The sequence below is a fragment of the Trachurus japonicus genome, chromosome 5 (genome assembly GCF_045865225.1).
Source record: "Trachurus japonicus isolate A0001 chromosome 5, Traja_1.0".
Lineage (NCBI taxonomy): Eukaryota > Metazoa > Chordata > Actinopteri > Carangiformes > Carangidae > Trachurus > Trachurus japonicus.
In genome coordinates this window covers 6,310,089-6,332,960 of record NC_140911.1, presented here as the reverse complement: position 1 = coordinate 6,332,960, position 22,872 = coordinate 6,310,089, and the positions used below count along the sequence as shown (strand labels likewise).

Here is a 22,872-nt window from a genome sequence, read left to right as displayed (position 1 = left end):
CGTCAATCATGAGACGACGGTGAGAGAAAGGAAGGAAAAGCAGGGAGGGAGAGAGAGGAAGGAAGAGGTTGTGTGTGGTGGTGGTGGTGGCTCTCTTTGAAAGAAGAGGAGAAACAACGCAGAGTGGCATCTCTTTGAAATCTCTTGGTCATTGGAGGAGGAAGAGGGCTTACTCATTTTCCACCATGCTGTTGATTAGCTGCTCGAGCGGAAGCAAAGTTTCCGTCCTGTCATATGATCATTGATTTTTGCCTCGTGGAAAATGTTTTGCCCCGGCTTTGTGGTCTGTGACTTGAGGTGTCACAGGTCAGCCGCGCTATATTCATAGTCGCACTCTGACAAGAAGTGTTGATGGTGAGAAAATGTCGTCAGCGTTTCATTACATAACCCCCTCAATTCATCATAGGTACAAGCTGTTGTAGGTGGTTGGAGGTATGGCTATTTATCAGGACGTTAGAAACAACAGTTTTATCTAGAAGTATCAATATTGCTACTGTAACACAGTCTATATCATTTATATTGTAATATATTTACCAAAATATATTTATAAAGAGTTGAGGAAAACACCGTCTATCCATCCATGCATACATCGGCTGTATCACTTATCCATATAGGATTGCAGGGGAGCTGCCGTCACTCCCAGCTGACGTTGGGTCGACATGCAGAGTTCAACCACCTCACACACTCATGTTGACACCCACGGGTGATTTAAAGTCACCAATCAACCAACCTAACATGCAACATGTCTTTGCACTGTGGAAGGAGGCCGGAGAAACCGGAGAGGAAACCCACACTGGCACCTTGGTAAAACATGCAACCTCCACTAAGACCTGATTTAAACCCAGAACTTTCTCTCTGAGGGCGTTTTCACACCTATCTCGTTTGGTCTGGACTTTTGGACTTTTCAGTTTGATCCAAACCTAAATTCCAGGTGGTAAAGGTGCCGCGGACTACAGTCCACAACAAAGTACCATAATTTGGTCCGACCAAAAGAGGTGGTCCAACCAAGGTTCGTACCTTTTGCAGTGTGAAAACAACTTTTTGTATGGTTCGGACCGTCGTATCAATGACGATTTACGGTACAGGAAGTTACGTCACGTGAACCAGCTGACTCGGCAAAACAAAACTAGCCTAGCAGCGTAAACAAAACAAAATCAGAGATGTTCTATATGACAAAAGGAGGAAATTAGGTGCTTGAGTGAAATCTGGTCACAAAAGTATTACAACAAGGAAAAAGATGGCTCGCTCGATTCATTTTCTGTAAACAGGAAGTGTCACTGATTTCAGATGCCGGCCGGCCGGCTTAACAATGCAACGAAACCAAAACAAAATGATCCACGGAAGAACATAGGGAGATGATGCGTCCAACAGGTTTGTCTTGTAAAGTCTGTTATTCCATTTGCAGAGTGAAACCAAAACCAACAGGACTAAATGTATACTATACAATGTAACAGAACACAGACCTCGGTTCGGACCTTGGTTGGGACTTTCAGGTGTGAAAATGCCCTTGACAGCACTGCCTGGAAAAATACCATTGTGAATTTAAAGTGGGGATGCACAGATCCAATATTATCGGACAGCGACCCAGGAATGGACTAAATAGCTGGATCGGGTGTGGGATAATGGGGCTTATCCATATTCACTTGTATTCTATCTTTGTGATGTGTGCTACTACATCACACAGCTAAGTAATTTAAGTCAAGCGTGATGCCTTCACTCTCCTCCATATCGGATGGTATACGGTTTAACAGTGGCATCGGATTGGTATTGGCTATTGGCTGATAGACCAGGTATCAGTATTGCATTGGGGCTGAGAAAGCAGGATTGGTGCATCCCTAGAATTTAGTGGTTGTAATTGGTTGATCAGTTAAATCAATGGGCAATTATTTGGATAAATGGATTTAATGTCATCTTCTGAACTTTTATGTGAGATCTTTGGGTTTTGGACCAGTTCCTGCTTAATGGAACTGTAATTGTAAATCTTTATCTCATAGACGAAAGTGTGTTTAACGTCACATTTTTTAAACACCACAGAGTTTGATTTCTGGCAACTTGGTCGACTGGAGCTCCACCTTTTGACGCGGTGTGAAGTTTAGACTCACTGTCAGGGTGTAAAATTAACTTTTTACCACATCGGCCATTGGCTAGTGACCTCCAAAAATGTACTGGCCAAATGAAAAAATCATGCCTTGTTTGACTAAAAGTAATTGCCTTTAGTTTTTAGTATAAAAATCAAACTTAAGCAACATTTAAAAAGCTGCACATCCTGGCAGCTGAGAATATTACTGTCAGATATTGTTTTTGTTTTACACGCCAAACTCATTTTTTACCTGCCGTTGGCGCTTGGCGGTGTTAATTTTACACCCTGCTCACTGTGATTGTCATATGTCACGGTGCTGCACAACATTAGAGATGTTGTTGTCTTCTTATATATGCTCTTATTGTCCTTTGTCCAGTGGTTGCACTAGCTTTAGGAGTAGCTATAACTCAGTAATCAGAGGAGATCTGTGTTACAGTCTGTGATGTTTAAATCTCTACTTTTTTGTCAACATTAAGGCAAAACTGTGACGGATCACGCTGCATAATAAGATCTCACATCTCCCTTCGGATTATTAGAAAAATATTTGTTTGGCGTTTGTCACAAACAAGGAGATAAGCTGAAGTCAAAGCCTCTTTGATAAACATGTGTATCAGTGTCGTAAGCCTCTTTTGACATAATGTGATTTATACCGGATCGTAATTTACATGGGTGTAGTCGCCATCACCATCACCAACCCCCACACACTGACCTCGTCTTTCTCTGCTGCCTCCCTTTCTGTTGAAGGAAGTCTATCTGGAAGGATGTGGTGTTGTGTCTATTTGTAGATGGATCCACAACTAGTTAATTTCCAATCACTGTGTCATAGTGAAACAGCACAGAGTCACCAGGGGTTGTGTGTACTTCCTGTCCTGAATGAACTCTCAACAGACAATACTTTTTAAAGAATGATGTTATATAGAGATATTTTCTGGATCTGGTCTCTTTGCGTGAATGCGCTTTTTTTTTTTTTTCCTGTAGGTTTTCGTGAGTAGTTCCCTAATAAGCCGGCAGTGCGGTTGAACAGTGCTGAATGGTGTTAACGGTAAAGGGAAGTGAATGTTTGTCTCATCCAGAGTTCATTCATTCATTCAACACACTACATGGTCTGTTGCTCCTGTGTGATTTACTTGCTAGAGAGGAGGACGCCATTGTTGAATGAATCTAAAGCTAAAATTAGGTTATGGTGCAAAGAACAGCAAACAAGTGCTCGACTTTCAGACGGCTGGATGTTTCTTTTTACTTTACTGTTGCTATGTACATGTTATATTGATTTAAATGGCTGTTTTTTGTAACTATGATGTCTATACCTACTGTATATGACCTATAGACGATGGGACAACATTAATGGCATAGATCTACAGTTTGAAGCTTGTGTACTTCCTTACTTCGCATATCAGCTTATCTCAATTTTTTAGGAAAGGAAGGAAGATTGATCTGACTAGAAATCTGAGTAACATGCAGACTGTGTTTCTGTCGTTATTTCATAAATGTAATATCATACATTGTATTAAAACATTATATACAGTATCTCATGAAAGTGACTACACCCCTCACATTTCAGCGGCCATTTTATTATATCTTCTCATGGGACAATACTAGAGAAATGAATCTCAGATATACTTCCCATACTTATAGTATAGCTTGTATAGCAGTATAGATTTGCTATCTACTGAGAATTACTCAACACACAGCCATGATTGTCTAAATAGCTGGCAACACAAGTGAGTACACCCCGAGTGATACCTGTCATTTAAACATGTAAAGCCACCTGTCCTATCCCTCATGTCCATGTTTTTGCATGCTTGACCGGACCATACAAACTTGTGTGTCATGGATTAGAGCTATTAAATTCAGTTCTATGGGTACAATTCTCTCATCAACATGGCCCCTCATGGCAAAGAACTCTCTGAGAATCTGAGAAATAGACGTGTTGTGTCTCTACGAAGACGGCCGAGGTTATAAGAAGATCGGTAACACCCTGAAGCGATGGCCACGGTCTTACAGCGGTTTTTCCAAGACGGGTTTCACATGGAACAGGCCCTCGCTGGGATCGACCAAAGAAGTTGAGTCCTCGTGCTCTGCGTCATATCCAGAAGTTGGCTTCAATAAACAAGACGCATGAGTTCTGCCAGCGTTGCTGCAGAGGTTGAAGAAGTAGAAGGTCAGCCTGTCAGTGCTCAGAGCTCACGCTGCCTCAAGTCAGTCTGTATATGTTCACTCACTGTGAGGTATACTCACACATGTAGACAATAATGGCTGTGTGGTGAATTATTTTCAGTGGATAGTAAAGCTGTACAAGATGTATACTGACTATAAGTTATATTGGAGTTTCATTTCTATAGTGTTGTCCCATGAGAAGATGTAATAAAGCGATTGCTGAGATGTGAGGGGTGTAGTCACTTCTGTGAGATACTGTATGGGCACAGAGTGTAAAGCACACACACACACGCACACGCACGCACAGACCTGGGGAGCCAGATGTGCTCTGCCAGGTGAGTCACTGTTATTCCTGTTATTAGGAATCAGCTGGAAACGCAGGACTGTGTTTGTGTTTATACGCTGAAGCTACAAGTCTCATCTGTTGCATCAGGCGCTAAGAGGGAGATTCACACCATGAATCATCATGTGTCAGAGACCGGGGGGGGGGGGGGGGGGGGGGGGCATCAGAGGGAGGGCAGCACGCTACACACTGTCAAATATGGCAAATGCCTTTCAAGTCTCTAGTTCACTCCTTTTAGAAACGCTCGTCTTTTCATCGTCTTCATCCGTCTCTGTCTCTGACAGACGCCGTCTCCTTTTCACTCGTGTCCATGCACATCTTCCAGACCTGAATCAGGAAGTGAGACAGTTGCCTCTGGCTGTCGCACAGATGTCGTCCTCTCTCACTTCCTCTCCCTTGACACAACTTGTTTTTGTTTTTTTATGAATGTGTCTTAAGCACTGGGACACCTGCTGGCTGATAGAAGAAGAAGAAACCCACTTGCAACTGAGCTGTTTGAGAGTCTGGATGTCAACATTAATCACCAAAGCTTTATTCTCACTACTTCACACATCCACGACAGGATGAAGAAGTGTGTTTTTAAAAAGAAATTCACCTCATTCATACAGATTGAATGTTGTTTATTTACATGGATTTACAGTTTAAATTGTGTCACTAGATGACCAGATTTCCATGGTTACCATTTTGAAACAGTGAGGTAACATGGGAGTTTCATTTAGTCAATTTAACTTTCATTTACTCAACCGCTCTATCATCTGTGATTCATGGATTTCAAGCAACGACGTCACTGAAATGTTTAGAAATCGTAGCACAGCAGATGTTTTTATGCACCTGAACTGAAAAACCTCATAACGATCAATCAGCTTTTTTTATTTTATATTTGTAGGAGACATGAATTGGGATTTCTGGGTTGTTTTGGTGTTGTTTTTTTGAGTATGATTTAGTTTATGTTATTATTTTAGTAGCGGGTCACGTCATTATGGGCAGGGTTTAGCACTTATGTTCACCTGTTGCTTTTCCTTTGTTTCAGAGAGAGAAGAGAGGGGGTGAGCGTGGGTTGCCATACTTTTTGTTGACCGCTATATTTTTGCCATTTTCCGTTGTTTTAGTTGATCACTGGGATTACTTTGCTTTAGGTTGTACACTCTATTATGAGTTAACCTATTTTGTTGGTTGCTAAACACTTTGGTCTTTAGTTCTGAAATCTCAGTGAGTTTCTTTAGCCTCTCAGCGGCTCTTTTGGCTGAAGTCGCTACAATATTTTTTTGAAGGCTGTTTCTCCTTCACACACACACATATATATGCACGAACGCACACATGCACACATGGGTATATGTGACGGTGTTGTGAGGCCTTCCAGATGTCTTTAATCAGATCATGTCCTATTGACACACAAACATGTTTGCTGCTTCACTGAGCGCTCAATGAACAGGTCAAACAACAGCCGTGGCAGAGAGAGAGAATAGAGAGAGACAGAGAGGAGGAGACACACCTCCTCTGGGAGATCGTTGCTTTTTCTTCAGGTTAGACGGCTTCTCTGATTGAGCTCAGCTTAACCTGTCACCTCGCCGTAATCCCCAACCCTCCGCACACATTCACTCACTTCTGCTCTGGACTCGGGGCTGGTGGTGCTGAGAGCGAGAGAGAGAGAGGCAGGTGGAGGATGGGGGGTTGCTTCGTCAGCTTCCACCCTCCTGTCCCACCTCCCACTGTCCTGCCCCGGGCTTGAGGGGCAGGGGGTTGGTGTGGGGGCTTTTGTGTTGGCTAGAGGAAGTGTATTGTATGCCCATCTGCCCCCCACCCCCACCCCCCCTTCACCCCTTATCTCCCTCCTTCTCCCTTAAGCTTCAGTGTTTAGCCTCAAAGGGCCGGTGGCAGCAGATGGGGGGCTATGCAGCGAAGTCACACCAGCCCCAACAGACAAGTGACAGGAGGAGAGTGTGTGTGTGTAATTGTGCATGTGTTAAAAAGACAGTGTGAAGTCTTTTCTTTGAGGAGGGAAGTCTGTTTATATTTAGACGTGCTAATGCATGATTCTTGTTTCCAGTACATGTACTGTATGCACACACATGTCATCCATCCACTTCCCCCTTTGTGACAGTTGGACTTTGTGACAGAGCTTTTTAACATCTGTTTAAGTATTAATGAGGAAATCTCCATTAGATAAACTTCCCTCTACGTATCTAAATTACTTTTACTTTTTACTGTAAATGTCCTGTCGATTTAACACAGACATCAACAGCAACCAGCAACGATTAGATTAGCGTTGTCACGGACGATCTGTGGCCTGAAATGTCCGATAAGTTTGTTTACCACCTGATCTGCCATTGATCCTACCCCTCCTCCTCCCACACACACACACACACACACACACACAGGCGATTAAGAGAGTTTATTTGGCTGTCGACCGCACACATTGACTCAATGTGATGTTGTTTACTTTGTAGGGACTCCAGCTGCAGCAGGTTGTGTGTGTGTGTGTGTGTGTGTCTTTCGTTATTGGTCTCAGCCAAATGAGATAAAGGACGTTTGAACATAAAGTTAAAAACAGCGTAAACGAGGATCTTAGGCAGTCGGGTTTTATCTTTCAGGAGCTTTTTATTGCATCGACATCTGTTGTTTTTGGCTTGAGCTGCAACACTTCTGGATCTGTGCTGTGGTGCTGTTGTGGTTGTAGAAAGCTAAATGTTTAAAACTTCCGCCATATAAGTTATTTGATCCATCTGCGATCTGTGATTTGAAATTGCTTCCGATTCTATGCAGCCTTTGAATCGCTCCTCCCGATCAATAACCATCCATCGTCAAACACCAGAGTGAAACAACAGAAAGGAGGGAGGGAGGGAAATGAGAGGATTGCAGGACCTCTGTGTTGTGAGTAGAAAACCTCTGGTATCACACGTGACAAGTCCAAATACAGGGAGAAAAAACCAACATTATAATGCTGGTCTATCATTAGTTAGATATTATATAAGTTAAACTGAGACCAACTTAACTGGTTTTAGTTAAATCCATGTCTCTAATAATTGGTTTGTCTGTGTAAATTTGTCTTTTTAAGTGAACAAACAAGGCGTAATTAAAATTCTGTAGCACTGCTGTGTTTTATAATTGCAAAAAGGTCAGCAGCATGTTTTAATATGTTTTTCTACATTGTTATAACCACACTAACAGTTCACTAGACAACTGTTTGTCCCATTTTCAACATTTTATGACAGAGATATGACAGAGTTATAACTGTTGTTATTGTCTGTAAATAGTAAAACTTATAGTAGCATATTTCGTACGTTAGCAGCGTCCACTTCACAATCATTTACCCACTTTTTAAAAAAATGTCCACAAAAGTCCAGCCCAGTACTTTTATATTTTGGTGAAAGTGTCATAATATTATAGTACATCAGTTTATGTCCTTTGCTGCTTTCAGCGTTCATTCATGTTCACAGGTTCATAGGGACACAAATGCGTCCGTTTGGGTGTTTTTTTTTTGTTTTCTTTCTTTTTTTTGGGCCCTGTTGTGACGCAGGAAGTCAGACCCACCCTTGTTTGTTCGGTCCCTGAGAGTGGGGTGGTTGACCTGCGCTGTGTGCTCAGTGACGAGATAAAGCAGAGCGTCATACAGCTCTGCACCACGCCAGCTCCTGGTAACAGAGACGGTCACGTTTAATCACAGCCGCCGTCATCGATCCCACACTTCTCACCTAATGCTTAAAGCTAAAGCTAAGTTACCGTGAAAAGAACCTCTCTCTCTCTCTGTGTCTCTTAGTCTTTGATGTCTTCTTTTTGCTGTGTCTCCACCTTTCTTTGGCACGTTTTTCTTTTTCGTTATTTCCTTTTTACAAGTTTTTTTTTCTTTTCATTATCAACATTGTCATGAGATCACACATTGAAGGTGCACACAGTCGTGGCGTCGCCTCTCCTCAGAGGTCGTTGTCACAAGCTGTGCTGCTGCAAACATGGATCTCGTCAAATACGGAGGAGGCTCGCTCTGATAAACGCTGCGGTTCACCAGCTCGGCTATCAGGACAGAAATAAAGTCAGGCACACAACCTACAGTACAGAGCTGCTGCCTGTGGTGAACTTTAAAATGAATACAGTAAAGCATTGAAAAATCTGGCATGCAAGAGTGACAGAAACATTAGCAGCCCTTCTATAAATCTAAAAACAAAGTGTGTAAAAATAAACCTCGGCTGTACAAGTAATATGTGTCTGAACTCTGCGCTCTACGCTGTGAGAAGAATAGCATGCTGGTCTGTTAGCGTCTGTTAATGTACCTGAATATGGTAATTGTTAGCCATAGTGATAAAGAGGCCTACTGCCTGGATAGGGATAGTTCAACATTTTTGCAAATTCGCCCATTGCCATAATCCCTATAGTCATAGGAGTAGGTTTGTTACCTTTACTTTCACTTTCACCTGTCCCTCATCAAACTCATCAAATACACAATCCAACAAGTTCAAAACGCTCTGGTGGACAAGTTGTGACCTGCACATTCACCACACTATGAAATAATCATGTATAATGATGTAACATTACACGACAGAGTTGTTTTCGAGGCAAATGCAGCCGGAACTACATTACAGACTGCTGGGCGGAGGGATTTCAAAAGCGCAAGTAGTTCAAAGTGTTTGCTTCATGTGTCATAATGTTACATAACTATACATAGTTATTTCATAGCGTGGCGAATGTGCAGGTCACAACTTGTCCACAAGAGCGTTTTGAAGTTGTTGGATTGTGTATTTAGTTTGATGAGTGCCTCCGTCTCTGCCCCACCGATCTAAAAACAGCTTGCACCAACAATTAAAGGTAATGAACCTACTCCTAAAAGGGATTATGGCAATCTGCAAATTTGCCAAAATGTTGAACTATCTCTTAAACAAGTACCTTCATGGATAAGTTGGGTAACCTTTTAATTTACAGGCCGTTAATTACGTGATAATGTCAAGAAATAACAATTATTTGCATAGTAATGTCAAGAGATAGCCTAGAAGTCATGGTCAATGTCATAGTAATGTCATGTTTTTCATAAAGGTAAAACATTACACATGCTTTGAATTTTTTGGGAAAGGCTAGAATTTTTCTCCACCAAATCCTTGGAATTGACTGATATTTCTGGGCTGCAATCAGTCATTATTTCTTGGCTATGTTTTTCGACATTACTATGAAATTTCCCGTTATTTCTAGACATTACTACGCAATTCACTGTTATTTCTTGACATTATCACGTAATTAACAGCCTGCAAATTAAAGGGTTACCAAAGGTTGTAATTGTTTGTCTTCGTGCATGATTAGTGTGACTGGCTGGATATTTTGAACCAAGCGATGGCGATCACTGCTTGTGCTGTTATAATAATGTCCTGTAACAGCAGCAGCAACTCTACTTGACTTATTAGGATTGAAAGTTGCATGAGCACACAAACGAGAACAGAAAACACGATGCTTTTATGTGCGTGGGGTTTCAGCTAATGTGGGTTGGAGTTCAAGCCCTTGGTTGTCCTGGCTGAACTGGGTGGAGACGGTTTCAGTGGACTCGAGTGAAAGGACGTAATCATCACGGCTGGAGTTTAGGGTGGAGGAGTCGGGTCAGAGTCAGAGCTGTTGATTTATTTCCATACACACAAGCAGGTTGCAGACGTCTCTCTGCAGTTGCCTCATTTCTTAAAAAACATCGCTTTTTTGGAGAGAGAAAACATGGTTTCTGTGATTTAGGAAGGAGGGGGATTAGAGAAACCAGTGAGAATGGCAACTCCTTGGTCATGTATAGGTGGGTTTCTAATTCGATTAGGCTCCATGTATGGAAAAAATAAAAAGACCAGACGGTGTCAGCATCAGGATCAAAGGCTCAAATCATCATTACATTTCCAGAAATGCATTGAAATAACTAATGCTCTTAAGTCCAAATAAAAGTGACACAAAGAGGCTTCTTGTAGTCTAAGTAAGTCATTTCCACCGCTGAACATTTCAGCATTTGTAAAGTTCACACACAGCTTCCCCTGTCCTCTCACTGTGCCATTAGCTCTCTGGCATCCACCCACACACACACACATACACACACACCCACACACACACATACACAAACAAAATCAGACGTTTATCACTTGCCTCTGAAATAACGCAGGGGGAGAGATTTGACTACGAACCTGCGGCTTTGCAGGAACCAGATTACTGTCCCGCAGCAGCGTATGTAATAATCACATTGTCTAATTTCCTGTGCAACCTGAGTTATCAGAGTAATCCGGTTCCTTATGCACACACACACACAGAAACATGTTGTTAATGCGGCGATAGTCCTGCTGCAGCCTCCCAGACAGGCCGACTGGATAGTGTGGCTCCCCCAGCTCTCCCAGTGCACACTGGAACGAGGCCCAGCGTTGTATTGTGTTGTGTTGTGTTGCGTTGCGTTGTGTTGAGGCCGTAGGTTGGGCTGGAATGTAACACACAGTGAGATGGACAGACGATGGCGCATTGTCAAAGCTCAAGCTGCAAGGCTGAATTCTTTCCGTTGACTGACAAGGATATTCTTAGAGTTACATAAGTCCAGATAATACAATTAAGTCTATAAACAAACACAGGTGGCTACTCAACTCAGCGTTGAATTCCCACTGTTTCACAGCCAGAGAAAGTTTGATGTGTCTCAATTTGATGAAATAAATGATCTGTTAAAGAAAAGAAAACTACAACAACTACAGTTCTGAACTTTCTCCTGTTTAGATGATTATTATATATTAACTTTTTGAGACCAACTGGAGCCCAAAGTTCAACAAGGTCAGGCCTATATTTGACCAGGCAGCTTTTTTACTTCTGTCAGGGAGTCTGTGAGTTTCCTGTGTGGCATTTGCTGTGTTATTTACAACTGGCAAGGTCATAACACACACGGCCGTTCAGCTTCCTAAATAGCAGCGCACATCTCAGAAACTCTGTCTTGGCTTGGATGAACATAATTATGCAAACTAGTTTATTGAAAAGTAGGGCTGCAACCTATGATTATTGTCATTACTGATTAATCTGTCGATTATGTAAATTATTAATCGATTAGTTGTTTGTTATAAAATGTTGAAAAGGGTTTCCCAAATCACAAGATGACGTCCTCAAATCTCTTGTTTTGTCCACAAACCAAAGAGATACTCAGTTTATTGTCATAAGGAACAAAGAAACCAGAAATATTCACATTTAAGAAGCTGAAATCAGAAAATTTTGACTTTTTTTTATTTAAAAACTACTCAAACTGATTATTCAATAATCAAAATAGTTGAAGATGAATTTAATAATTGGTTATTTTTCGATTAATCAATTAATTGTTGCGGCTCTATTGAAAAGATAATAAAAGAAAAGTGTTGTTTATCCAACTGTAACTTCAGCTATTCTTCCTGGGCTCCCCAGTGCAATTAAAATTTAAGACTTACATTTATGTTAATACATAATCATAGTTAATACATAATTGACATTGAATCGTTGATACGCAATGTTAAGTTAATAGGAGCAGGAAGCATTCAGATTAAATAAAACCTAAAAAAAATAAAATAAGTAGATATACACTGTTGAGCATGAAGTTGGAATAATTTTGTTTTCAGACACATTCCTCTTTTTTTTTTCCTATTCATACACATCAGTAATCACCTTTGACCAAGTGCAATAATCAATACTGTGTCCCAGTTACCAGATACACACCCGTTTCTATCAAGAATAAATCACATTGTGACAAAAATTTAATGAGAGGAGGTAAAAGAAAATATTTTATTCCAACTTTATGGGCAACAGTGTATGTGTACAACACTAAAATGAAATAGATATTCAATAAACATACCTACATATCACTTCACAAAAGCACCAATTATTTGCCTGCTCTCTACCCTGATAACGGATAGAGCAGAAACAATATGGCTTGGATAAAATTGCCTATTTAAATTCACTTTAGTGAGAAGTGCAGATCTGAATTAAATGAACACCTGGTCATAAGACCTGAGTCACGGCAGACGTCATCAGGTGAAGGATCCTGAGTGTCCTTGAGCCTCGTACTGAATTAATTTCTGCTGCAGAGCCTTAACTTGGTGAGCAAGAGAGGCGATGAATGAATGAATGAATTAAGAGTGCATTGACAAGCTATTACAAACAGAGGGCGCTACTTTCCTACAAGACATAATTAGAGGAAAAAACAAAACATATTTTCAACCTTTAACCAGTTGATGGCAGCACTGCTCCCCCCTGTTTAATGAATGTTGATGAATGAATGTGAATGTTTCTCTAGATCACTTTAGACCCCACCTGACTGATGATGATAATGATGAAATAGATCATAGGTGTCCAGTTTTTTAATAGTCATAATAATATAATTGGTGTATATATATATATATATATATATATATATATATATATATATATATAATTGAGCTGATTATATATTGATATTTGATGTTAATGTGTCTAACTCTCTTTGCTTTTGTCTTGTTTTCTTTTACAGATGCTGCAAGATTGTGCCAAGGCCCGGAGGGAAGTGGAGCTCCACTGGCGGGCGTCGCCTTGTGCCAACATAGTGCGCATTATTGACGTCTATGAGAACCTCTATCAGAGCAGGAAGTGTCTGCTCATCGTCATGGAGTGGTGAGGGCACACACACGCACATACACACACACACACGCATATACAGATAGATAAACACACAGATGCACTCTAAAATAGCTTTTGTTTGTGTAGTATATTGTGGTGAATAAAAATATCAGTGTAAACACTTTACCACCAAGCTGCAGGTTTTGTTTTTGTTTTGTTGTGTCATGTTTTTACTTTTGATTGTCTGTGGTGTGGCTGTGAAAGCGTCTCTCTCTAAATCTCAGTCAGTTTTTTTTTTTTTTTAATTCAGTCAATGGTCCTTTTTACAAGCTTTGTTTTAAGCACTCTTGGCCAAGTAAATTATTGTAAGTCTGCCGTGAAAATTACCCATTTCTCCTAAATGAGCTTATTGTAGTTTCCACACCTTTGCATTTCCATCCTGCAGCGCTTTAAAAGAACCACCAAACCCACAACTTGTCACACACGTGCACTCAATTAGGTCTGCGATAACCACTGTGGTGCAGAGGTAGTGGACTCGCTGCACATGCACATGCACTGCAATATGTTGAAGGGGATGACTAATTTCCTTGAGAAAATGAGCTAATGCCAATAAAGAAAGATAGCTCTTCTGACGAAACTAAAACGTTTCCTAGAATATCACACCAGGTAGATGCAGTGGCACAATTATTCAGTGTGCTTCCTTTTTTTTTTTCTGACAGAAATTGGGTCAATCCTAATTTTTGCCGTGTCAGTTTTCCCTTTATGTGATTCGCAATGGGTCACTATGTCACTATGTCAACTCTCCTTCATAATTTGGGAAATTTCAGCGAAGATGAGCGAGTAGTTGCTGATCTGCCATCTCAAACCACTTCTGCTACTGTGGCACTTGATGAATGAATCAGCTTCACCTCACTGATGTGTTTGTTTGTCAGCTGTGATGCAATCGATCCTGTAAACTCCTGTAGTCGTACACGGTATCTTATTATCAGTAACACTTGCGGAGTCAGAGATGCTGAGTCAACTCTGTTGTCACTTTGGAGGCCGTAGAGATCGTAGCGCACTTGACTTATTGTGCACTTCTCATGCCGGATTGCTTTGTCACTTGCTGCTTTTGTAATTTAAAAGCTGTGGTGCGTAACTTTTGACATTACATACAAGCCATCATTAGATAACACAGCACTGATTTAACTTGGCAGTTCCACAAATTGCTCACCATATTTCTCAGTATTTTAGCTTGACCTTGACATTACTTTCCTAACTTTGTAAAAGGTTGTTGCAATGTGTTTGTTGTCTACCGGCATACTGCGTGTGTGCTGCTGCTGCTGCTGACACGTGATGTAGCACACGTCACAAACATATTCAATTCAATTCAACACTTTATTTCAGACAGAGGCGGTCCATAGAACAATAAAACACACTCAAAAAAGAGACAGATACTCAAAATATCAAATATTTACATATAGGCTAAAACACCAATGCCACCAAAGCCTTGAGGTGAACCTAATAGAATAGAATTGAAGTGAATAATAAATAATAATTCTTTATTTATGTAGCACTTTTCACAGCACAAAGTCACAAAGTGCTTTACAAAAACAATAAAACAGAAACAGAAGACACCAAAAACATGAAACAGTCAGAATAAAAGGTAGGAGGGACGAGTGGTTATTGAAAGGCTTGACAGAAAAGGTGAGTTTTTAGTTTTGCCTTGAAAATGTGTACTGAGGAGGAGCTCTTAAGTCAGGGGGGAGGGCGCTCCAAAGGCAAGACAATTTTATTTGTAGTATAGCCCGTTTTTACGAACAGTTTGTCTCAAAGTGCTTTACATGGCATCCTAACAACATCCTCTGTCCTTAGACCCTCACATCCACTGAGGAAAAACTCCATAGAAAAACCAAACCAAAGCCTCAGGGCCACGGCTTGGAAGGCTCTGCGTCTTGGATCGATACCCGATCTAGTTATTTAGTCAACATCTGGGCCGATTACGATCTTAATATCAGATCGCTGCATCTCTTCCCAAGACGGTTCAGCAGAAGGAATACAACCAAAGAAAGAAAGAAGACAATCAGACTGAGGACAGACATGGATGTCACTTTACAGCTGCTATGAGTAGGATGTGTTGCTATTACATGTACTGGACCTAGATAATGTAGAAATGGTGCTGTGAGTGTAATGAGATGTTAACAACCTGGTGTTTCCACTCAGTGTTGCTGCTTTGGTTCTTGCTAAACCTTTACACACAGTTTGGTTCAGTTTCATGCTGTATTTTTTTCCGTAATCCTGCAAACACAAACAAATGTTGCATGTGGGCAGTGCAGGATGTGACCCTTTGCTCACATAGACTGGAATATCCACCACTGTTTTTCATGTGTGTGTGACCTCAGCTTCGTCAGATGTAGTGCAGAAGCGCCCAGCAGTGTTTTTGTAATTACATAGAATTCCTCTAGAGGTAAACAGAAGTTATCCGCTGCAGCTTTAATGGACTAAAACACGTTGACCCAGTCAGCAGGGCCTTGTTTGGTCAGGTTGCTATTAATAGGAGACAAGTCTGAAATTGCATATCAAGGGTTAAATCGTGTTAACGACTCTGTAACACATCGGAGGATCTACATGCCACCTGAATGCTAAGAGTGCAATATGTGGAAAAAGAAAAAAATGCATGGAAATAACAGCGGCACTGAATTCATTGCACAAACACATGCTTATCTTTGTCTTTGCATCTGTTTTGGAAAACAAATCAAAACTAAACTAAAGAGCAACAGCTGTGTATTTGGGACTTTTTGTGAACGCTTTGATATTTCCATTGGGCGCAGAGGTGTTGTCACAGCGAGCAGCGAGCCGCGAAAGATGGCAGCAGGTTACAAACGTGTCAGGGTGTTTCTGGTGCATAAAAACTATGCAAGATGTGTGATCTTCATACCTCCATTCTCATCACCATCATTAAGTATCTCTTCTCTTCTACTAAGAATTCACACGCCACCCGTAGACGCTCTCGGAAACCCAGAAAGCCAGGGTGGGGTCGGGAGACCTCAAGCTCGGCTCTACCTTCAGCCACATGAGAGGAGTTGTCAGACCGGTGTGAACAGAGTCAGCAGAAGTGAGGGATTCTCTCGCTGCCGGTGGTTAACTCAACCGTGCACACCATCCTGGCGTCAGCAGCACCTTGATCCATTCGTAATTCTGAGTCTGTTTCTCAGTTCGCCCAAAAGAAAGAAAAAAAAAGTGCATGATTAATTATGAGAAGTTTGAAGTGTGCTGTGGTTTCTCAACCGCCGTCCCCAGAGGCTCTCGAGTCTGCAGGTCCAGCGTCCCGTTAACACACACATGCCTCTGCTTCATGCATCTGTAGTCACACACACTGACACACAAAATTGGACCTGAAACTCACACAGTCATACTGAGCGAAACGATTAAATGAAACTTATGATGTACGTCAAAGGATTTTCTCATGCTCGGTTGAATTCAGGTTAGCAACATGTAGCTTTATAACTTCACATTGCATCAATGCCTTTTTTTTTGAATGCTACATGTTGTTGCAACATGTGTTGTCTTCAAATGTGCAGATCTTTTAGTGCATGAGCCAAACTCTTGGCATCATAAAAATGAATTATTTCTTTAATGCATATGTTTTTTGTGCACCAGTAAAATTGAGAACTTGGTTTTAACACTGCCAGTGGTGTGGTGTTGGTGGTCAGTTACAGAAAAAAGGAGCAGAGTTCCTGTAAGATAGAGATAGATAAAGATCACTGTGTCCAGATGCAAAACCGCCGAGCTACGCTTTTATACCCTTTTCCTCTTTTAAAGATGATTTAATTTCACGCCTCAGTGAGGAGAAGCGTATGTTGTCTTTCACTTCAAGCTCATTTAGTCAAATTTTAGTTTGATTAAGAGTTGATAAATATTGCTACAAGCTCTAAAATTAGTATTTCAAGGTCTTTGATGGTGCAGATAATTCAACACAAAGACCGTTCCTGTTCATATCAGTCCCATGCACCAGAGCATCGCGTGCAAACACGTTTTGATTAAACCGTTTATATTCAATTTCATTTTCGAAACGAAAATGGAAAATTGTCTGTTGTTGGAGGTTTTCCACTGAAGTGATAAGGCAATAAAATCACCACATGGAAATCATTGTTTCCTCTTGCGCTTGTTTATTATTTTGAATTGTGCACTTGTGTTTTCGTTTGTAACCGACTTGTGGGATGGTGCACTTTGTGTCCCTTTGTCAGCGTCATGATTCACTGACTCATTTTACTCCGTACAGTAAAGTGATGGTCTGTCTTGTAGCCATCATGGCGTCATTCAGTACAAAGATGTGGTTACATCTTTTGATTTCATGTGCACTGGACATTTAAAATCATATTCAAAGCAGCTACTGTACATTAGTAAAGCAATATGTCAGAAATAGGACTGCACGGTTCTGGGGAAAATGTGAATCAAGATTTTTTTTGCTTAGAATTGACATCACCATTCTCTGGCGCAATTTTTTCCCCCACAAATTTAAATGTTTATTATTTATTTGTTAAAGGGATACTTCACCCAGATTCGATAATTCACCAATCATCTACTCACCGTCATGCCAAGGAAGGGTTTGGAGAACTTTCAGAGTCATTAAAACGCATTTGGAGTTCATATACAGATTTTCATATACGGATTTTCATATAATGGCGGCAGTTCACTTTTGAATCGTCCAAAACACAAACTATGAAACATCCAGATACTGACCCAAGTGTCCTGAAGCCGCCACATGAAAAAGTTGCTGCTGAAGAAAATTAATGTGATCGGTTTTTAGCCTTGTTGTAGCAGTAGCTCCCAGTGGCTACGTGAGATTTGCTGCGAGATGTTCTTCCATGTTTACATCACACATCCAGTGGTTTACAACAACGAACGAACATATCGCAGCAAATCTCGCGCATGTGCACAAACATCAACAGAGCCACTGGGAGCTACAAAGCTCTGATAGTGATACATCATCTGTGTTTTGTCAGTGCAGAGGAGAGGTGGATAAAACGGCCTGTACGGCGAGTTTCCTCCTCCACTGAGTCATGGTGCTTAGTCATAGGTAGAGGGACGGCAACGACGGTGTGGCGTTTGGGGACACCGGAGAAACTCGAGGAAAATAGGAGCGTTTATTTTTGATGCAGCTCATGAGATAAAAATGCAGAAGAATCGTTGCTGTTTAGAAACGATATCACATGTAGGACGTGAATCGAGATTGCAATTTTTTTAACGATTTATCATGCACATGCAGCCCTAGTCAGAAATATAATGTATCATGCAATTTAGAGCCATTAATGAGGAATGAGGAATATCTGCTTAAACATCTTCTCTTTTTTTGCAGCATGGATGGAGGGGAGCTTTTTAGTCGAATTCAGGACAGAGGAGACCAGGCCTTCACGGAGAGAGGTAACAAAACACAGCATTTTTCTTTTTTTCAATACTGTAGATATCTTATTACTCATTTGCATAAAAGCGTATGTAGCCTGCAGCCTCTTTTAAAACATTTGTTTTTCTATCTATCTCTTTCTGTCAGAGGCGTCCGATATAATGAAGAGCATAGGAGAGGCCATCCAGTTCCTGCATGCAATCAACATCGCACACAGAGACGTCAAGGTTTGTCTCTTCGAGGCGTTTCCCTGCTCTTTATTTATTGAGAAATGCCTGAGAGGGGGCGACTTCCATAGCAGCAATAACTAAACTAACATCATGTTCTTCACTTTGCTTCTTGATATTCCCTCTCCACCCCCACTCTCTCACCCCCGCAGCCAGAGAACTTACTGTACTCGACGAAGAGGCCCAACGCCCTGCTCAAACTCACAGACTTCGGTTTTGCCAAGGAAACCACCTCACACAACTCTTTAGCTACTCCCTGCTACACACCCTACTACGTTGGTAAGGATCGGGTTTCGTCGATGTCCTCACGTACTATTAATAGACACAACATGACGCCATACAACAACGTAACATACCACACTCTTCTGTTTTTTTTTCTTTCTATTTGCAGCACCAGAGGTTCTGGGCCCAGAGAAATATGACAAGTCATGTGACATGTGGTCGTTGGGTGTCATCATGTATATCCTGTAAGTCTGTCAGCCAGTCAGTCATTGCGTAACTCTTCTCACGCCATTTGTACTAATCACTGCTGCCGATGATGCTGATCCTTCACCAGGTTGTGCGGGTATCCTCCTTTTTATTCTAACCACGGCCTCGCCATCTCTCCCGGGATGAAGAGGAGGATCCGGATGGGCCAGTATGAGTTCCCCAACCCTGAATGGTCTGACGTATCAGAAGAAGGTAAGGCCAGTCCCCACTCCATTATGGGTACTCGTATACTTAAAGGGATGGTAGCATTTTTTTAAAAGTGGGGTTGTATGATCTGCAAATAGCCCCCAAGTACTTTAGTTTAGTTTAGTGTGTTTATTTCGGTCTTATAAAAACAAATACAATAGACAAATATAAAGGTATAAATACAAAACAAAACAAAAACAAATCAGAACAAAACACAACAAGCAATGCAATTCACTTTGACCGAAAAGGTGTAGGCTGAAGCATCAGCTTATTTTGCCTACCCTTCTTAAATTAACATTTTCCGTTCACTCATTTTAAAATTTTTTACAGAACAACAAAAAAAACCCCTGCATATTCTACATACAGCAGTTTATAAGCACACTGGTATTAATAAATCAGTTTTATATTTATTAATAATATTATTTTTGAATAACTTTTTGAATCTGTTAAGTGTGTTGCACAGTTTGATTTCGAATTCTAGATTATTCCATTGATTGACTCCTGTAATTGATATACATCTTTGTTTCACATTTGTTCGTACTTTTGCTTTTGTATACACATAAGTCCCTCTTAGTTCATATCTACTGGTTCAAGTCTGAAACATCCTCTGGACACCATCTGGAAGCAGATTATTATTTACTTTATACATAGTTTGAGCAGTTTAATTGCAGTAGAAGACTCTCTGCACTCCTCCCGTTAGCAACGCCAGCCCATAGCCCTGCCCAGAGATTTACAACATACAGTGTTGTGAACAGACCCAAAGAAACGGCCTATTTTCGCGGCCTAAAAGAGGTTTTACCTGAAAAAAAATACACAGTTCCATTGTTCGCTATAATACAATTTTTTCCAGCCCCTCAAAGTGCAGGAAAAACAGTTTTTATTTGGTCCTAACCAACTGCTGATCGGCGGGCGCTGAGTTGGGTTAGGTCCAAATAAAAACTGCGTTTTTCCTGCACTTTGAGGGGCTGGAAAAAATTATATTATAGCGAACAATGGAACTGTGTATTTTTTTTTTCAGGTAAAACCTCTTTTTGTCCGCGAAAATAGGCCGTTTCTTTGGGTCTGTTCACAACACTGTATGTTGTAAATCTCTGGGCAGGGCTATGGGCTGGCGTTGCTAACAGGAGGAGTGCAGAGAGTCTTCTACTGCAATTAAAGTACTTAGGGGCTATTTGTAGATCATACAACCCCACTTTAAAAAAAAATGCTACTATCCCTTTAAATGTGGTAAAATGAAACTTAAAGGATTAATTTCCTTGTGAGAACTTAACGTAATATGTGCAGATTCAGCCGTTGAGCTGCCGCCATGTGTCGGTGTTACATGAACTTACTTTCATACGTGTCAGAAACAACTTTTCATCACATTGTTGGTTTCACAAGCTTCTGCAGGCACACACACCCGAACCTGAGAAATTCTTAACTTTCTTATCAAGAAATTGAAACCAACCCCATGCTTCATTTGGCAACGTCAGTCATTTTTCACTACAATTGAAAGTGGTGATATTATCTGTGTTTTTGAAGGGGAGGGGGGGGTCACACACAGTGCAAAGTGTTTTATCTACAGGTATCAGCAGGTGCAACTGTGGTTAAATGTGGTGAATGCGCTGTTTTCTGACCCCTTTCACCTCAAGGTTTGTCACTTCTGCTTCAGAAAGTGAAGCTTCAGCCCCCGACACTATTCACAAAAAAAAAGCTTTGACAGCAGGTGGAACAGCAGAGTCAGTGTTAATCCATCTCAACGCTGAAATTCTCACAGTTCAGATTGATCGTCATTTCCAAAAAGGGGAGAGTGTCTCTGTGTAACATAATAGAGAAATAAGATTATCTCAGAGATTAGATGGATAGATAAACAAACACCTGACACAGTCACTGCAAGAGTCTGTATCAGCTAGTTCAGTTCTCGTTTCCTACAGAAAGACATTTATGCACACATCAGCACCGCACAGTCCAACAGACATTTAACGAAAACTAAACCAGCAAGAAATGAAATGTAGTTTCTATATGTCTGAAAAATACTACAACAGATGGTGAAACTCTACAACTTGTTTACAAGACAAGTTCATTTCTATAGCCCAGTTTTACAAACATAACAACATCCTCTGCCTTTAGACCCCTCGCATCGACTGAGGAAAAACTATGGAGAAAAAAAACATTAAAGGGATAGTTCAACATTTTGGCAAATTGGCCCATTTCCATAATCCCTATAGTTTTAGGAGTAGGTTCGTTACCTTTATTTGTCGGTGCAAGCTGTTTTTAGAACGGTGGAGCAGAGGTGTGAGCTGCTCAGAGCTACGCTACGGAGGCTAATGGGATTTCTTGGTTTCCCTCATCAAACTCATCAAATACACAATCCAGCAATGGAGACAAAGGGAGGACGCAGGGAGGTGCGGCACCTCAATAAATGTATATTAATCAACCGTGTGCTCCAGCGTCCTCCCTTTGTCTCCACTGCTCATCTGTCTCCAGCCCTGAGACGCACCGGTCCAGAGTTCGTCAAGCTGAAGCGCGGAGGGTCTCCCTTTTTACGCAATCCAACAACTCCAAAACGCTCTGGTGGACAAGTTGTGACCTGCACATTCACCACGCTATGAGATAAGAACAGAACGTTACGAGACAGAGTTGTTTTAGCCTGAAGGCAACGCGCATCAACTGTTTTGCATGAATTTCCCTCTAAAACAACTCTGTCTGGTAACGTTCTGTTATTATCTCATAGCGTGGTGAATAGGCATGGGCCGATAACCGGTTTCAAGGTATACCACGGTATGAAAAAGTCAAGGTTTCAAAACCACTAAAATTTTCCATCATACCGTTCCTGCGGTATGAGCCGTTTTCCCCAGGTCGTGTGCAGCTGCAGCACAGACTGTCACGTGTGGCGCTGTAGCGCTGGCTGCCACACAAACACACCACCAGAGAAGAAGAGTGTAAGCTGCGCGCTGGATTCAAACTCCAAACCATAGCATTATGGACTAAATGTTGACTCACAGTCGTACTAGTCCAAACACGCCGATCGATGCTGATTTAACGGACGCGTTTCAGGCACAGTGTCCGAGGGAGCTGACAGTAACGTCAGTCCGCCATGTTGTTGTTGTTACCTTCCGTCCAGCGGTGTGGCTCAGTTTACAGAGACGTAGGTCTGTGACAACACTGTTTGACCGGACGTGTTAAAAGGACGACGAGGAGTTTGTCACTAAACACTAACAACAACAAACAATATCCTCTCGCGCGCGCACACGCACGCACACACACACACACACACACACACACACACACACACACACACACACACACACACACACACACACACACAAAAGCGCTGTCTTCCTCACACTCACCCCTCCGCTCTCACACAGCCACTGCACCAGACCTTTACAGTCTATGCACCAGACAGTCAGAAATCACAGAACTCTTCAACATTATAACCAGAAAAATACTGCAGGGTCGCTACAATACGTTTGAGGACCGTTTCCAAAAG

General features: G+C 41.4%; 1 protein-coding gene across 1 annotated transcript in view; it reads left to right on the top strand.

Annotated features, from left to right (window-relative positions):
* The window catches only part of mapkapk2a (MAPK activated protein kinase 2a), a 29,688-nt gene that overhangs the window by 5,447 nt on the left and 1,369 nt on the right, over positions 1–22,872 (top strand). Inside the window, exons 2-7 of the mRNA XM_085775811.1 lie at positions 13,030–13,169; positions 18,454–18,518; positions 18,646–18,725; positions 18,878–19,004; positions 19,117–19,192; positions 19,282–19,406. Coding sequence (XP_085631937.1) covers positions 13,030–13,169; positions 18,454–18,518; positions 18,646–18,725; positions 18,878–19,004; positions 19,117–19,192; positions 19,282–19,406 — 613 coding nt within the window. The remainder of the gene's footprint in view (positions 1–13,029; positions 13,170–18,453; positions 18,519–18,645; positions 18,726–18,877; positions 19,005–19,116; positions 19,193–19,281; positions 19,407–22,872) is intronic.